We start from the raw sequence: 18,841 nt of genomic DNA on the forward strand, positions 1-18,841 counted from the left end.
GTACACATCAGAAACAACACCAAATTATTGGTAGAGATAGGCACCTCAGGACTAGCCAGTGTTGTGGAATCCTTGCATAAGCTAGCACTATGTAGGGCACCACAAAATGCAGACGAACTTGACCCTGCTCACATACACTGCACCATGTATTATAAACATTCACTGGGGCCTGACACAAAGTATGAAAAGCAATTTGTTAAAGAAAAATCCACAACACTGCTGTTGACACTTTGTTATTGGGATGACACAGGTCGCACAGACATGCAAACTCAGAGACACTGGTAAACTATATTACAAGTGACTGGATGTCCCACATGTGTCTAAACCACACACAGGAAAATGGGGCGACCTCGGGCGATTGCAGTTATGTGTGACAATGCCACAGACTGGGAGCTGTTCCCACGCTGCCCTGGCAAACAATTTTTGCCATCACTGGTGGCATATGTATCTTTGTTAAACTGTACAAACTCAGCAACAAAAGCAGTGCACTTAAAGGAGATAAACCAAAACTGACAACCTTTTGATGTTATGCTTATCACGACAGAGGGAAACCCACTTTGCTGAAATCCCATAAATCCTCAGTAAATGAGGGGTGTTTCCCTGAGCTTCATGTTTGTCAGACCCACACACCATTATAAATTATTTGTCACCGAAAGTATTTTTCTGTAACCCAAATTGGTATGGCCCGGGTCTGACCCACACAATGTGCCCATGTGTGGATTACCTTTGGCAAACCTGATCTGGGCCAACAAAGGGCCGCCATTCTTTGTGGTATGTGGGTCACGTATAAGTTGTGTGCAGCCATGGGCCAGTTGCAGACACACTGCTGGCCATGTGCTGGCCCAGAACAGTTTCAGCTCTGGCCCCAAATGTCAGCCTAATGTGTACCTTAATCAAGCCATGTAATAACAACATGTGCTGGAACATAATAGTGCAAAAGTAGCATGACGAAACTCTGTTCAGACAGTGAATGGACTGATTCTTATATAGCACTTTTCTGCTCTCCTGGATTTACTCAAAGTGCTCTATAGAACACTGTGCTCTATCACACTCTTAACATGCAGATGTGAGGAGCCAGTTAGTGGATCGAAACACTAGCCTTCCGATCAGTAGATGCCCTGCTCTACCTACTGAGCTGCAGCCACATAAACATGAGTAAACCCTCACTAGGTTTTGGATAAAGTGTACACTCACAAACTTGTCAAACCTGCATTTGAAACGTTGGCTACCATAGCAGTATAGTATTGCAACATGGCATTTGGGTCTTCTAACTAAAATAGCAAATTAGGAACATAAATCGCGCCATATTGCCAGACCTGGCCCACATCTGGTTGACATACACCCTGCCATGACACCAGTCAGTCAGAAGTGCCAGCTTGATGGCGGATCTGGGCCAGGCCTGTTTTCTATAAGCCTGGGCCACATAAACCAAACCATAATCAGGCCAGATATGGCATGCTATCACATAAACAGTGCCATCTACACCAGATCTGGCCCGTATTTGGATGACATACCACTTACCATGCCAGAAGTCAGCCAGCAGTGCCGGCTTGACACCAGCCAGACCTGTCTGCTATGTGGGAAATATCTTTTCTCTTTGTGCCCGATCCATAATGGGCAAAGCAAGGCTTTGTGAAACATGGGAACATTAGAACCATTTCTGCAAAATTCTAACATACTGAGAAAAAATTGCTACATTTATTGTAATAATCACACAGGTTTCTAACAGCTTTTGGGCTCAGTCGACTTTGCTTTTGCTCAAAGTTGTAAAAGTTTAAAATTGTTTTGTTAATTTAGGTTTTTAGGAGCTTGTGTCATCGGGTTTACTCCACACACTGTCGAGTAAAGCTAGAAGCTGGCATAGCGTTAGGTTTTGTGTAATTGATTCATTAATCTAAAAACATATATTTAAAAAAAAGAATACTCACTTGTGCTGGCACACCGTTGACAAATGAGTTTACACTCATTTGTTGATGGCTTAAGGAGAAAAAAACAAAACAGACGGCACTAATGCTAGTGGGTTTGCAGTGGTTATGTTAACAGATACAATTACTGCCCACACATGGCCATGTCATCTGTCTGTGCAATTCTCTGATTTAACTGCATTAACAGAAGTTCTTGAATGGGCAAAAAAGAGAAAGTTAACTGTCGACACCAGGGATGTTAAACTTATTTTAAATCACGGGGCACACACAGGCCATTTTGATCTTATTTGTCCCAGACCAGTGAACCTCCAATTTATGCCAGTATACAGAAATTTACTTTAAACATTATGTCTTTCTACATTATAACAAAATACGGCTGTGGTAAATGAAAGAAATCTGGCAGCATTACTCTTTCCAAGCAAAAGCTTATCATGTGATTCTATTTGTTGATTTCAGTTGCATTTGATACTGTTCATCCATACCTGGTGGTCTGAAAGCTCTTACATTTAGAAATAAATTCCTTAATTATCAAATGGTTTTAGGAAGGGGGTTTTTTGGACAAGAAAGTCTCAAAAAGTTAGGCTTGCGACAGCTAAATACTGCAGAACAGGGTTTAAATGGAGAAACCATGTTAGACTTTGTTTTCCTTGCAGTTTTTCACATTTTGGGAAAGGAAAGGTGTTTTGATGACCATTTTTGATGTTTTTTGAAAGGAAATACATAAAACCCAAGCTTATTTACATACGTAGCCATTGGCCTAGTCATGTCTCAGTAGGAGGAGGTATCTATAATAAATGAAACCTTTACAAATTACGAAAAAAAAAATCTTATAGAGGTGCTTACCTCTATAAGATATTTCTTTGGTATACCTGATGTATACCTGAACTAGAGCCATTCTCCAAGTAGGAAGTAGAAACAGAACTCTCCCATTTCATAAGGCATGTATTATAAAATAAATGTAATGGTGGCTAACATTTCCCACCCCAAACTAACACTCCAGTACATAGCACATACCTCACATGAGAAATGACCCTAAACATAACAAATGCTGAAGAGGTATTAGAAATAGAGACAGGTTACACTGACAAAAATAAATTGTGTTTTGGACTGCCTCCAAAGCTAATGTTTCTAGGTGTGTTGTGTGCACCTGCTAGGCAAACCTTGGTTACATCACCTTTTCGACTGAGATCAGGTAATGGTCCAGCAGTTGTTTAGAAGCACTTCACTGCCCCTCAAGGAGATCAGTAAATCTCTTGATTATTTGTGCCCACCTGTAAAACCCCAACCCCCTCTTAATGCTAAAGGTTATCATGGAAATTTCACCTGTTTTTAAAGGAATGGACAAGGCCAGTACCTGCATGACCTAAGCTGGTGCAATGTCACCTATGACATGACATGAGCCACTTCCCCTTACAACAGGACTGGTTTGTAAACCACACCACCAGAAGGGCTAATGTGTGGTGGATCATAAACTGACAGCTAGACTCCCCTCTGAAAGGAAAGAAACCTGTGCAACTTTTCTGAAGACAGAGTAGTATAGTTTTAGATGTGTTACTGGCAGAGAAGGTGGGGGATATGCAGGATGTAAATAGGGCTTATAATGACACTGCGGACAGTACGGAAGTGTAAAGCAATAATGACCGGAGCGAGATAAGCCTGATGTATTAGCAGAAAAACAATACATTGCATATTGTAAACTATGATGTAGGAGTGTAGCATAAACAGGAGGGAATGATAGAAAAATGATTAAAGCTCAGCAACACTCTTTAAAATTAAAGCTCTTTACAGCTAAAGGAATGAATCTCTATTGCTCTGTTCCTCTAATATGTCTATTTCTCAGACCTTGTTGTGCCCCCTCTGCTATCTGTTATCATGTAGCTAACTGTTTCTCTATAAGTGCATCACACACATATCTGTTCCCAGGATAACACTGGATGAAGTGTATAAATGAAAGTCACCGGATTGCCCCAGCAAGCACTCGTATAGACATTTGCTTCCTTGCAAGTAAATACACGCATTGGAACTCACTACTCTGTGTGTCTCACTTCATAAGAGAATCATTTCATTTCTAACAGATAGTTAACCTCTGCCACTTTGGGTAGCAACTCGTTGCAGTTGGGAGTGCTAATTCTCATGTCAGCTGCTTCACATTAAGCAGCAAACCACCCTAGTACAATGAAGTAATTGCTCAGTGAAGCCAACCGAACCACATATTTTGACTCCACCACACCCGACACCCTCTGCTCCTTTGCTGTGTCTAAAAATTGTGAAAAATTCTAAACAGAAACACTGACAAAGCCCTAGCAGAGCCCAACACCTCCCAGAAGAAGACTGGAAACAGCTAAAAAAAATACACTACAGGCAGTTAAAGCAAGCAGTTTGCCTAATGCGTTGCTTAGGGTGTGCTGGCATTTAACAGGATGAACAATCATTTGCTACCTTCACGTCTGCATTTTTGGGGAGCAAACGCAACTTTTTTGAGTAGATTTTCCAGCTAAGCTTGGGACAGTTACAGATGCAGGTGAGGTTTTTCTCAGTCCAAGGAGGGTCATTGCCAGGCAGACTGAGGCTTGCAGCACCAGGTATTTATTCACTCCACATAAAATGTATAAATAAATCATATAATACAAAAACGAACTATTCACAGTTCAACTTTTAACTATTTCAATTTTCAGCTTCTTCCTTTTAAACAAATTTAAAGTGAAAGAACACAAAACACTGCAAACCACAACACAATTAAATATAAATTAAAATATGAAAACAAAAAGAAGATGCACATTCTCTGTCATATGGACCTGCATGAATAAACTTTCTGAATCTTTTACTATCTATTACTATACCTTTCTAATGTGATGCTGTTGTCTCTGGCTCTTTCTCTCTCTCCCTCCCGCTCTGTTCCTGTGCTACTGCGAGTGTAACTACCGCCCCTCCCCCCTCTTCCCAGCGCAAAGCACAAGGCTCGCATGCGGAGTGAAGCGGGGGAAAAAGCGCGAGAGAGGGTGAGAGAAAGAAAAAAACCCCACGGCTCGATAAGGAGCCGGCTCGCGTCGTTCACGTCAAAGATACGGCTCTAAGAGCCATTTTGTTCGCGACCGACACATCACTAGTGGCAAATGGGTGTAAGCCTTTTAAATGGTAAATGGCCTGCATTTGTATAGCGCTTTTCTAGTCCCTAAGGACCCCAAAGCGCTTCACACTACATTCAGTCATTCACCCATTCACACACACATTCACACACTGGTGATGGCAGCTACATTGTAGCCACAGCTGCCCTGGGGCGCACTGACAGAGGCGAGGCCGCCAGACACTGGCGCCACCGGGCCCTCTGACCACCACCAGTAGGCAAACACGGGGTTAGTATCTTGCCCAAGGATATTTGGCATGCAGCCAGGAGGCAGCCTGGGATCGAACCACCAACCTTCTGATTAGTGGCTGACCTGCTCTGCCACCTGAGCTACAGCTACCCCACAAACTTAGTCACTGCTCGGTGTCATTGGACTATCCTGGCCTGAAAGGAGACGCTACCGGCAGACTGCAGCGAGAACTGCCAGCATCTGAGCCAGACTCTGTCTCTCTCATCATGGTCACCTAAATGCAGCGCACAGTAATGGCAGGTTTTGTAATAAGGCAGATCGCACTAACATGCACTGTTAGTTGATTATTTACCTGCCGCATTAACGGGAGAGGACGTGCAAATGTTACCGCTGCTGCTGGGTTGGATTTCACGAGTCCGGAGCGGAATTAAAAACACGACAGGGCTCGCAAAATCGCTAGCCCGACGTCCCGGGGCTAGCGATTTTTCCAGTCGGGCTACCAAAATCTAACTCAGCCCTGCCCGTCGGGCTATCATAGGAAGGAAAATATATGTCTATGCTTTTGCATTCTTTCGCCAATGTAGCTGAGTAATTATGTCATTGGCATCGATGAGCCACTGTCAACATGTGACATATTGAAATCGCTTTTGAATTTGCGCTTGTTTTTTGCTTTCACTTTCATTTTGCGATCGCGCGAATGGTGTGTAGAGAGCAGCAGCACTGATTGGTGAGTGACGATTAATTGCGCACCATTTCCTCTGACTTCATCTTATCACTCATTAGCTTACTGTTCAAACGCGACAAGTGAAATCTCTCGCAGCAAGCTTAAACATGTGAGAGGTTGAGTGCGCAAAGAATCGCTGACCGTTATGTAAGTACGTGTGTAAAAGCAGCAGGATTTACGCTGGTATTTTAGTTCTGCTGAGCCAAATAAGACAGGTCAGGGTGAAGAAGGGGCAGCCAAAGAAAAGCTTACCACAAAACGGAAAAGTTATGACTATGAGGCAAAAAGAAAGCGCAGCTTTTTTGGTTTCATGGACAAAAGAATTTCTGTGGCTGGAATATGACGAGCTAAATAACATGATGTTCTGCCAGGTGTGTTGTGAGTTTCATTTGATTTCTGAGTCGACAAGCGCCTTTGTTACTGGGACTAGTAGTTTTAAGAAAGACCGCATCAGAACCCATGAGAAATGCAAGAAATGCATTATTGCCCAGTCTGCAGTATCTTTCCAGGAACAAACACCAATTGCAAAAAACATACTAAAAATAAACCAAGCACAACAAGAACTCCTGAAAAAGCTGTTTAGAACAGCGTGCTATATTGCAAAAAGTGAACTACCATTGGAAAAATTTAACAGTCTTTGCAAACTTCAAAAAGCAAATGGCCTAGATCTTGGTTCCACTTGCCTCTTACCCGTGACTTCAGTGGAAATTTCAGATTCAGGATCTGACACAGACTGATTCATGTCCTACACAGTTCTTACAAGTTCATAGAAATTTCTGTTCAATTTGAACCAAGTATTTGAGTTGATGATTGTAATTTTTATACAGTTGTTGTGATTTTTATTTTAACAATTTTTTTGATTAATTTTTGTTTCCATTACAATATTATACTTTAATGTATAATATTGTAACGGAAACAAAACATTAAAAAATTGCTTTCTTTTTTATTCGGGCTCCTTAAATTTATTTTGGGCTACCAAAAACTGAAGAATGCCTGCCCGAAGGGCTACCAGAGATTTTGAAATTTTGCGAGCCTTGCACGACATTCATTTAAGGTCATCGCGTGTTTTGTGAGCAAATGCTTTTGCATATTCGTAGCGTTTCCTCCCTTAAATGAAGTATCTACTTTGCAAGTATTGCAAGTTGCCCTGTTGTCATCCGTTCTCGTAAAGTATAACCAAACTTTTGAGCGTTTGAGCCACCATGTTTCCTGCCAGGTAAATGACGCTCCGCAACGTGATGACGTCATTTGGGGCGACTGGAATCGATAAGGGAATCGTTTGCAAAAATGGCAAACAATTCCAAGGAATTGAAACAGTGGGAACCGGTTCTCAACAAGAACCGGGTTTCGATACCCATCCCTACTCATAAGCATCACATTATGTTAGCAATTAGTTTTTATATTATATTAAAACTAGATTACACCTGGATGTTATGTATTTAAGTTCATTTGGTTAGGAAAGTCTCAGGGTTGCCTGCCCCTTACTGATTAACCACAACATATAACCACAACCAATTTCCTTTCTCATATAAGTTTTGCAAGACATGTACAATGCAACTGCCTATTGTAATCACAGGGTTCACAACCAATCCTACCTTGTTTCTCTGTGTGCAGATGGATCTACAATGGATTCTAAATAATTAAAATGATTAAAAATCAAGGAAAACACTTTATTTCGAGATCTGTTAGATGAAGACATCTACTGTAGCAGTATACCATAGGTGATAATTTGCAATGCTTCCCGTTTGCAATATCCTTGGGCAAGATACTAACCCCGTGTTTGCCTACTGGTGGTGGTCAGAGGGCCCGGTGGCGCCAGTGTCCGGCAGCCTCGCCTCTGTCAGTGCGCCCCAGGGCAGCTGTGGCTACAATGTAGCTTGCCATCGCCAGTGTGTGAATGTGTGTGTGAATGGGTGAATGACTGAATGTAGTGTGAAGCGCTTTGGGGTCCTTAGGGACTAGAAAAGCGCTATACAAATACAGGCCATTTACCATTTACCATCACTGCCCAAGGCTAACACTGTACTCTGCTAGAATATAAACATAACAACTAATCATAGCATTCATTTCAGAATGCAAGTGTGCATTTTTGAAAACACACCATCTGTGAATTCTTCTTAATTAGCTGCTGTCATATGGCACATGATCAAAAAGAGTCCTGTCCTTGTACACCACTGTACAGGGAAGATCACAAGAGAAACCACTGACTAAAGCACTGTTAGGCTGCAGGATATCAACTGTGAAGCTCTTAAGATAAAGTCACAGCTTTTCTTGAGCCAGAACATAAGGGTTGTGTATTCCTGAATGGATGAAGTGAGCTGCACTTTATCTTAAGGAGCTTGCATTATCTGCCAACATAAACAACAGTTGGTAGCACTGATCAGGGACACACACCTTGTCAAGTTGTACAACAGAAACCAACACAATAGCATTAGATGAATGTAGTGCGACATCATAGAGGTGCAACGAGCATACAAAAGAAAGAATCGACAAAGCACCAGCATCCATCAAGCAGACAACATAGAAAAACATTAACATATGCTTCTTTACCTTGCGTCTGCCAGTGTTCAGCTTTATGGGTGTAAGGAAGGGGTCGAAGATCATGTGGCTGGTCTCGATGTTCACTGGCGACTGCCTCTTCCCTACTGAGCATAGGTTCCAGGCTGAATTTACCAGCCCCCAGAATGATGGCACTGCAACACAAAATACAAGAGCAGGTGATCATCTGCACTGATGAGATAGCGAGACCTTTGCACAGAGGTCACACAGTAACGGGTAGGGATGGGAATTCAGAATTGATTCTTGTTGAGAACTGGATCCCAGTAGTTCACTTATTTGGAGCTGTTAGTCTGCTTGCCTGTTCATTCCACTTATGTGTTACATTTGCACTTTAATAGTAGTGATGTCTACAGCATGGATATGGACATTTGCTTTTATTTTTATTCTACAAAAGGATGAGAGTGTGATGGTAAAGTGCGAACTGCAGTTGTTTCAGCACAGAAATAACTGCATTATGCTACTAACACAACTTGGGCTCTTTGCAATTGTCTGTACCAATGACTGTATAAAAGACGACGCAACACCGCCTCCTACCATTGTGCAAAAATGAAGCCAAAATATCCCGCTTGTGGAGGCTGCCATCTTGCAAATTTGGAGCCAGAGTTTGCGCAGTAGTGACTTGAGGTGGAGCGACTGTGTAAAACTCCCGCCCACATACCCGCTGGACGTGACCGCAAACACGCCCCTCTACACTTTTTACGAAGCCTGGCAGCTCGAGTTTTTCCTGGTTTACCGCGACTGACTACTCGTTAAATTAAGGTAAAAACAACCATGTCACTGTTATAAAAAAAGACACACAGCTTATCATCTTATAGTTCTAAAATCACTCTGTTGTTAATTCGTTAGTTAGATTAGCCGCTAGCATATGCACTGTGTTGGAGGCTTGTTGCTAGCTAGTTAGCGATGCTACACACCTGTTAATCTTAATAGTCTTCAACACTTATGTTTTTTTTTTTATCCATTTTTAGACAGCGATGAGATCAGCTGTACACTCTACAGAGGCCCACAGTTACTGTTAATATCAAAAATGCTGTCCTTTGAGATTTTAACATAAGACTGTGAGTGTAATGGATCTAAAACTGTTTAAATCTCTACAGCCTGGTAACATGGAAACTTTAAAAACAGCAGCAGAACGTTTCAGTAGTGTAGTCTAATTTGTTCTTTTCATTTAATAATAGAGTCCATATTATATAGCTACATTCACCCTGGAGAGAAACTGGTGAGGGAGACCATCAGAACCAAGCTGGGTTTCCTGGGTCCAGAGGTTTGGAGAAACTTCTTCCCTTTCTTTCATCACAGCTGTCCTGTGCCATAAGTTCTGTTGACCCGCTGTAAGAGGCATCAATTAAGAAACACCAGGAAGACTGAAGCTCATGGCATTGATCAAGCAGGACTCGTGATCTTCACCAGCAGCTCCCTCACAGGGAAATCTTCAGCACTCCTCCGTAGGCCCGCCCCAGGAGATGGATAAACCCAGCATTCCATCAACACTGTGATGAGACCTTTGGTTTGTGTAATGTTATAAATACTCCCCAGAGGCTCCGGACTTTTACGTAAAGATATTATATTCAGTCCTGTAGAAAGTTATATATTTAAAAATATGTGATCCTCTCTGGTTACTCTGGTATGAATAACTCTGAATCACTTTATGGTAAATAACACACTATGTGTAAAAAAACTGTGAAAAAATTCCAGATGACAAGTTTGTAGTTCAACATACAAGTGACGACCTTTGACCTTCATCAGGTTTTATTTAATTCTGTCAGAGAAAATCACATAAGCAGTCAGCCTGCAGCCTCTGTTTGTACTCTTACAATCAGTTATCAGACAATGTGCTTGACATCATTTTATGGAGAAACACAATAGTATAAAAAAACATTTTCCCCAGCAATTAAGTAAAGAACTGCATTACTTAAGAACAGAATAATATGTGTAATACATTACTTTTTTTGAGTACTGGCCCCCAACACTGATTACACCAACCTCCAACAAGCGCAATCATTTGACCACACACCATGTAATTAACTTGCACGAATGTAATGTCTTTATGCTGCTTGGTAACTTTCAAAGCGGAACCAGAGAACCTAATGAGACTCAATAAGGAACTGAATTGGTAAGTGATACCAATAATGGAATCGGAATAACTATGTTCGTATCAACTCCCATTCCTAGTACTGGCCAATGAGTTTGAGCATTTTTTATAACACAGAACTGCCAAACTCACAGTAAGAGAAATTTAATTAGTAAGCTTTAACTGCTGTGTGCTTTTGATATCTGATAGAAAAACCTAAGTGCTGATTGCTTCTAAATTCTAAAGTTTAAATTCAAATTCTAAAATGACGAGCTTTGCAAAGATTTATAATTTTTATTAACACACTTTCTCATATACTTTAATATATATCCACACATAAAAGATAGACATATTATATAGAGAGCATTGAAAATAAAACTACTCAAGTAAAGGTACTTGAAAATTCTACTTAAGTACAGTAGCAAAGTATTTACTTCATTACTTCCCACATCAGGCAAGCACAAGTAACTGAGGTGACTGAGATGAAAAAATGGGATTAAGAACATACAAAGCTAGACTAAAAACCATTTTTAAATTAATAATGGGTCAAATAGCTGTAGTAATGACAGGATTATGCTGTCGGATTCATTCCCATCATCAGGAACAGGGTGACTGAATCCAAACTGAAGCAGCCAAATACAAGGAGGTCTGTAAATGTCTTCAAAAAGGTCTCTGGCTTATGCATCCTCAAGGGTGCATAAACCACGGACTGCTGTGATAGGAATTCTAGTCCTAGTTGATATACAAAGGGAGCCTATTGAAAATCACACTCAACCACCAATCTCTGCAACATAAATAAAGGATGCAACGTGCTACCACCAAGTGAGTAAGGACAAAGTAAAGGTTAGAGTAATGCGCAACACTATACTTGGGGTCAAGTTTAGTGGCATAGTGTATCTACACAGGATTTATATCCACTAGTTTATTCTGGTGTGCTTTAGTTTCATTCATATTTTTCCAGAGTGCTTAGAGTATGCTGTGACTTCTGCCTGTAGCCCAGTCAGCACCACACTGTTATCATATAGCCAGTCAGGAACTGAGTCTGGATGTTGTTTCAAAGTGATCTTAAGCATAACTGTAGCCATACTGATCAATGAACATTTAATTTCCAAAAAATATAAAATAATATATAATTCAATTGCATAAGTACATATGTTTTGAATGAAACTTAACTAGAACCTGATAACATTATGTGTTCAATTAATGTAATCTATCTGTTTATTGAATTGAGCATGGTGTAATTGAAGGGCAGATTTTCAGCAACAGAAACATTGACTGTTTAGGAATTACAGCCGGTTTTATACATTTTTCCACAATAAGACAAACAGAACGAGCCCACTGGTTATATTTACATGACAGTCCCTTTTACAACAACACTTACGACCATAACAGGATAAGAATAAAGGGGACATTCTTACAGAGCCATAATCTCAACATATAGTGAAGGTGTGGGTGGATGGATGAGGAGCCTCTACTGTGAATGTAAGTAAGAAAGAAGTATAATTGATTGGGAGCTCTGCTTCTCAAAAATTCAAGGACCTAACAAACAGCATACTTACTATACCAGTGTCTGCTGAGCCAGCCTTGGGACCTTATCTTCAAATAGGTTAAATAACATCCTATTTATAAGAGTATATTTAATACCTAAGTTCAAGCAAAGATTGGACCAAAATAAATTGTGCTGAATATGAGTAATATGTTTCAGATTGCTTAAAATCACTTGAGTGATCATTCTGGGTTAATGATATTCCAGACTACTTTATTTTTTTGTTCATGTTGTAGAAATTTTAAATCTCATTAGCGTTGTTCAACACTACAATTAAAATGTAGTCAGATTAGAAAGAAGAATCTCAAGCCTTTCTGTTGAATATGGAGAAAGGGGAGTTTAAAGACTTTTAGAGCACCAGCAAATCCCTTCGCATTAGGTAAACATTAATGGTCCCATATTGTACCACTTTAAGACATATTAATGTTAATGTCACATGTCCCCAGAATATTTATTCCAAGTTTTAAATCGAACAGGAATGGGACACTCTGCGCCTTCCGACCTTCTCTCTAAGTCATAATTTATTTTTACATGCATCTGAATTCTCAGCACAGTCATTTGTCTGACAAATTTACATACACATTACAATCTCACAGTTAAAAAATCCAATTATACTATCAAAGCCAACAATTACATGAATTATATTAGTCATCAACTCAATTGTCCTATTCCTGTGGAGACATCACAAAGTAATTTCCAGTGTTTTCAGCTATTCAAGCGATCGGAAAACGTAAAGGTGTTAGTTTGATAAATTTAACATATGTCACATATGACATATATAACATATGCTGTACTTGCTGCCACATACCTTTTTCGATATGTTACCGGAGCTGCTACATTTTTGTTTTAGGAACCAAGCAAGCAAAAAAAGATGAAAGAACACAGGGTGTATGACTAGAATATATAACAACTTTTAGTTTGATTCAGAATAGGCATATACCAAAGTGAGACAAACAAACTTACTGGTTGTGTGCTCTGCATGGTAAAATTACAGTTTTCTTTTTCAGTGGCATGTGGTCATTTTAATGAGCAGAACAACTTAGTTCCTATTTAGAAAAAGCTGTCTTACCTTACCAAAATGCCCAACATGCCCCAAAATACCCCAGTGGACCATTACGGCTTTTGCTATACAGGTCAACTTGATTGTCATTGTTTATTTGATCTTTATTTTATTTTTATTCATTTTTTTCACTTTTAACTTGTTACAATTAGAACAGACAAGACCTACTACAGAACAATATGATTAACTTCCCAGACTGGAGTTGTAAAGTAATTGAATACTATGAACATATATTCGAAGGAACAGACTTTATTTCGTGTGACAGATCAGTTATACAGTATGGGATTAACAAGAAGAGGTTTTTAGAATACCAACACCTGAATGGGGCTCTGGTGGCCCTTGGGAGGTGTTTTTCTGGCAGCTACGTGTGGCGGGGCTGGAGGAAAGTCTGAGCTGGTAGTCTGGAGGGGCCCGCGGCTTCTGCCTTTGGTGAATTACGGGGAATGGGGGGTGCCTATTGGCAAACCTTTCCTCCCCATCCCTAATTGCCTCTCTTGCTCCATCACACCACCACACATGAGGGACCTTAAGTTACAGGTATGTCACTGAGGTAGAGGGGAAGCATTCCTCCTCTGTCCCCTCCTGGCCACCTGTGCCTCAATTTTATTCCACAACTTAGACACTTGCATTACTTGAACTCTCTTGTGACACATACATATAGGGCCTCGGGGGTGGGCACACTAAAAGACTTCCAGACGGTCTGTTTATTCAGCCCCACCTCTGGTGCCGGTGCCCACCTCTGTATTTCAAATACAGCAGAAATCAAGGGTCCGTGCTGATACCAGCTGGCACCATGCCCCTCCTGTGTTTAAATACACTTTAGAACAGCACGGCATCAACACAAGATATGAGCGGGCAGAGTGAGGTATGGGGTCTTCACACACCCCCTCTGATCGCCATCTGGGACGGGGGGCCGGGAGGAGGAGCTGGCCATCTGGTTGAGGTCTGGGCCGGTGGGTTTCCCTGCTGCTGCAGGACCGGGGGTAGTCTGCTTTTGTCCACAAAGTGTGCATTAGGATTGGAATGCATGACCTCACACATGTTTGTGTTTATGTGTGACATTTGGTCTTAGACTCCACCTCTCTTGGAATATCTCAGCCAGGCGTTTGGGGGCCTGAGATGGCTGTGGATGGCAGTGGCTGATGCCCCCATCCTACTGGTGTGTTGGTGGTTCTCTGTGTCCAGGTCTGGGTGCTCAGGTATGCACTGGTTCAGCCCTGGCGATTGAGTGGCGCGACTGCCCCTGCAGTGGTCCTGCTTGGGCTCTCGTGTTCTGGGGGGCCTCTAGATGTCTGGGGCCTGGATCTCCACCATGACTGTGTCATGTCTTGGGAGGCAGGGCTATGGCTCCTCACACCTACCTACTATTAGACAGTTACATGGAGAAACCTTATCACCTTATACAAACACAAGTGTTCACACAGGTGGTACAAATCATCCTGAGATGAATTGTAGCCTGTTGGCTACAATAGTGGTGAAAATTAGGCGGATCTAGTCCTTTATCCTTTGTAGCGTTTTAAGCTAATAAGTGGGATTTAGGAAGGAATTTTGAAATAAACGATTCCAGAGATCTAAACCAGTCTGATGACGGTTTACTTGGGATCATTGAAAATAAATAAATAATAAGACCAAATAATAAATAATATTATTATAATAAATAATAAGACGATCATTTGTATTAAAGTGACTCTTCCCATGAGTGATATGGGTAGAGGTTTCCATCTAGCCAGATTGTCTTCTACTTTCTTTAAAAGTGGGATGTGATTTTAATTTTGTTAAATCTGCAAGCTTAGGAGAGGCATTAATACCTAAATATTTAATATTTCCCGATTGCAGTGGGGTAGAAGAATAATTATGGAAGTAGCAATTAATTGGAAGAACTCCAGATTTTAACCAGCTTATCGAATAATCTGAAACTCTTGAAAAAGAGTTTATTAATGTAATTACCTCAGAGAGTGTGGTTTGTGAGTGCTGGACAAAAAGTAACACATCATCTGCATAAAGACCGATCTTATGTTCTACACTCTTGCATTTTATGCTCTTAATCGCTATAGCCTGTGAATTCCTGCTGCTAGTGGTTTGATAAAAAGGGGAGAGTGGGCATCCCTGTCTGGTGCCCCTCTGGAGACATAAGCTGGAGGATGTTTGGTCATTTGTTCTGACACGAGCTGTTGGGGAATTATATAATATTTTTAACCAGTTTATGAAAGAGTTTCCAAGACCAATTTGTGTAAAGTTGCAAATTAAAAATTTCCAGTTAACTCTATCAAAGGCTTTTTCTGCAGCTAGAGACAATATTGTGGTTTCAATGTTTTTACAAAATGGATAGTCTACCAAATTAAGTAATCCACATGTATTTGTTGATGGGTGCCTACATTTAATGAAACCAGTTTGGTCAGGATGTGTTATATGGGGGGTTATCTTCTCTACCGTCTTTGGCAAGCTTTGCATGTTATTTTAAGGCCCACATTAATAAGGGATATTGGACAATAGCTGGTGTGAAATATAGGGTCTTTGTCTGGTTTTAGCAGGAGACTAATGTTGGCAGAACTCATACTTGGTGGTAGTCTGCCATTTTCCTTGAGTTCCTGCAGCAATCTGTGGAATTGTCCAGAATTCTTTGTAGAATTCTGCTAGAAATCCATCTGGATCTGGAGCCTTATTATTGGGCATTTTCAGGGCATCCTCGAGTTAATCTAATGTCAGTGTAACATATTTGTTAAATACTTCTGAATTTCACACAAAACACCTTTTTTTAAAATTAAATATTTCATTTTGCATTTAATCTCCTGCCTGTGTAATCTGAGTCTGTGTGTGTTCATGTGTGTGTGCGCGCTGTAGGACGCTTTCAGGTTTAGTGTCCAAAATCTTCAGGTTGTCCAACAAAATGCTCCAGCTCTGACCTCAGCAGAATCCTACAGGTCGTCAGAAGTCAAGGTTACCTTGCTTCACCATGGTCACTAGGAAACCGCTGCGGAGAACAGGGCTGCTTCCCTTCTTCACCTTGTTCAGCAGCTGCAACTGGTTCGCCGTGATGTATTGCCATCACTTAGCTTGCATGAGCTGGATCCAACCATCTCTACTGTCCTGCCACTTGTAGCCCACAGGAGGCGCCCTTCCAGACGTGAGAGACATGATATGGATTCCAGGGCACTAGCCCTATTGAAACACTGGGAGAAGCTCAAGGTTCGGGATGGGATTCTCTACAGGGAGACAAGAGACCCTGTGAACAAAACAAAGAGACTCCAGTTGGTGTTGCCAGCGAATTTACAGGCTCAGGCCTTGGAAGGTGTCCATGATTTGGCAGAGCACCAGGGTCAAGCTCGGACCCTCCATTTAGCAAGACAACGTTTTTTCTGGCCCAACATGGAGAGGGATGTGAAGGAGCATGTTCGGTGCTGTGGGAGGTACATACTCGCCAAGACTCCAGAGCCTGCAGCACGAGCCCCATTAGAGAGCATTAAGACCTCTGCTCCCATGGAGCTCGTCTGCATCGACTTCTGGTCAGCAGAGGACAGAAAGAAGCGCTCTGTTGATGTGCTTGTGGCGACTGACCACTTCACGAAGATGGCCTTTGCTTTCCCATGGAAGAATCAGACTGCAAAGCAGGTTGCCAGAAAGTTGTGGGACTTTGTTTTTTGTGTCTATGATTTCCCTGAGCGTATTCACTCAGACCAAGGTCCCAGCTTTGAGAGTGAGCTGTTGTCTGAGCTTCTGCAGATTTCTGGCGTTGCCAAGTCCCACACTACTGCTTATCACCCTATGGGCAATGGTGGCACAGAGCGGTTTAACCGCACACTTGGCAATATGTTACGAGCTCTCCCTCTCAGAGCCAAACAGGAATGGCCACAGCAGGGTTTATACGGTTGTGGAGAAGCATTCCAGGACCCGCATCTACAAGATCAGTGACTCTTCAGGCCAGAGTAAGGTCGTACACAGAAACTTTCTGTTGGACGTGAGTTTCCTTCCTGTTCAGGATTCATTGGGAAGTCAGTCCCTGGACGGTTTCTCCAGTGAGGGGGATCTCAGTGTCCTTCTGCTCAGACCCAGCACTTTGTTCTTCCTTCTCCGTTTGACTGTTCCACTACCTCTGATGTGATACGGTCTGGCGCAGTTTCTCCTCCAGCTGCCTGTCATGGGGACACTGTCGTTCCACGGACTGTTCCTGTTTTTGACTCAGACATGAATCAGATCTCTGGTCAGCCATCCAACTTGCCAAGACATGACCCTGACCATGCTACTGTTCGAGGCATAGTGGGTACCAGAGCAGGTCGGGTGGTCAAGTCAGTCAACAGGCTGATAGAGAACATGGTCCAGAAACCTACCGTCTGGGACTTGATACCACCACAGAAGGCTTGGTCTCTGGCATAGACCGTTTCCCAGTCACCCCATTGTATATTATGAATGTGTATTTACTTGGGGCATCATGACGCCTGTCCAGTGTGTCTTTGGGGGATCACGTTTGATGAGGTGTAGGCTGCACCTTTGTGTTCTAAAAGGGTTGGAGGCCTGAAGAACCTATCCAACTTCTTTTAATTTGTTTACAGATAATTTTTTAACTGAACTATGGGATAAGATCCTCGGGTTGCCTGGTCCGGAGGTGATGGCAGTTCAGCATCGATGTGCCTCTTGGTATTGCAGTACCGTTCATATGTGTAGTGATTTTGGTGAAATTGAGGGGGGGGGGGGGGGGGATCTAACATATTTGTTAAAAACTTGTGAATTTTACCCATATTTAAATTAAATATTTCATTTTGCATTTTAATCTTCTGCCTGTGTAATCTGAGTCTGTGTGTGTTCGTGTGTGTGTGCAATGCGTGTGACGTAGGCGAGTGCATGTGTGCCCCGGTCACAGCTCCTTTCAATATGGCCGGAGGTAAGTCACTGCCATGCTGCTCTCAGCTAATTAAAGTGTGTTAAGACCACAAGCTGCAATGCGAATATAGCTGAACCGCCGAGTTTTTGTCTGTTACTGAGAGACTCGTTCGGTGTAAGTTTTGTGGAGGGCGGAGTTTGCTAATTTAAGTTTTTAATGAGCTTTAGCCGAGAACACAGCAGTAATGTTAGCATGCTGAGTTACCCTGGTCGCTAGCGGCAGGTGAAAGGAATCGCTGCAGTATTTTTTTTAACAGCATGCACTGTTTTCCTTCGTCAGGAGAGGTATCCTGGCAGGCGCATGACACACACAGATCAGACCTGTATTCCTGTGTTGCAGGTAAGGAGATGTTTTCTATGTTTTGGGGATGCGGTCCTTCATTCATTGTTTTTCTGGTACAGTGTTATATTGCCTGTTGGATGGTGTTTAATAATATGATTGTACTTAAGTATAAGATTTGAACTATAAGCACCAAAATATTGGGTCCTGGTTATTAAATTGTATTTGTCTGATTGTTTATTTGTTTTTGAATTATTTCATTTGAGAGTTTAAGTTAATATTTTAAAACAAATTGTTGTATTTGATTTATTATATTATTGTAGCGTTAATAAAGCTGCAGGCACAGCTCCTTTAAACATGGCCGGAGGAGAGGTGTCCTGGCAGGCGCACAAGACCTGTATTCCTGTGTTGCAGATGTGCAGTAAAGAACCCAAAAACCCAGTGGTGTCTCCTGCCTCTTGCTTACCAGAACACAACGCACTGACGG

General features: G+C 41.7%; 1 protein-coding gene across 1 annotated transcript in view; it reads right to left on the reverse strand.

Moving 5' to 3' along the window:
- ca10a (carbonic anhydrase Xa) overlaps window positions 1-18,841 on the reverse strand; it is a 317,698-nt gene that overhangs the window by 180,495 nt on the left and 118,362 nt on the right. The window contains exon 3 of the mRNA XM_082544866.1: window positions 8,514-8,656. Within this exon, the coding sequence (XP_082400992.1) occupies window positions 8,514-8,656 (143 nt within the window). The remainder of the gene's footprint in view (window positions 1-8,513; window positions 8,657-18,841) is intronic.

The sequence above is a fragment of the Aulonocara stuartgranti genome, assembly GCF_965226115.1.
Source record: "Aulonocara stuartgranti genome assembly, chromosome: 8".
Taxonomy (NCBI): Eukaryota; Metazoa; Chordata; class Actinopteri; order Cichliformes; family Cichlidae; genus Aulonocara; species Aulonocara stuartgranti.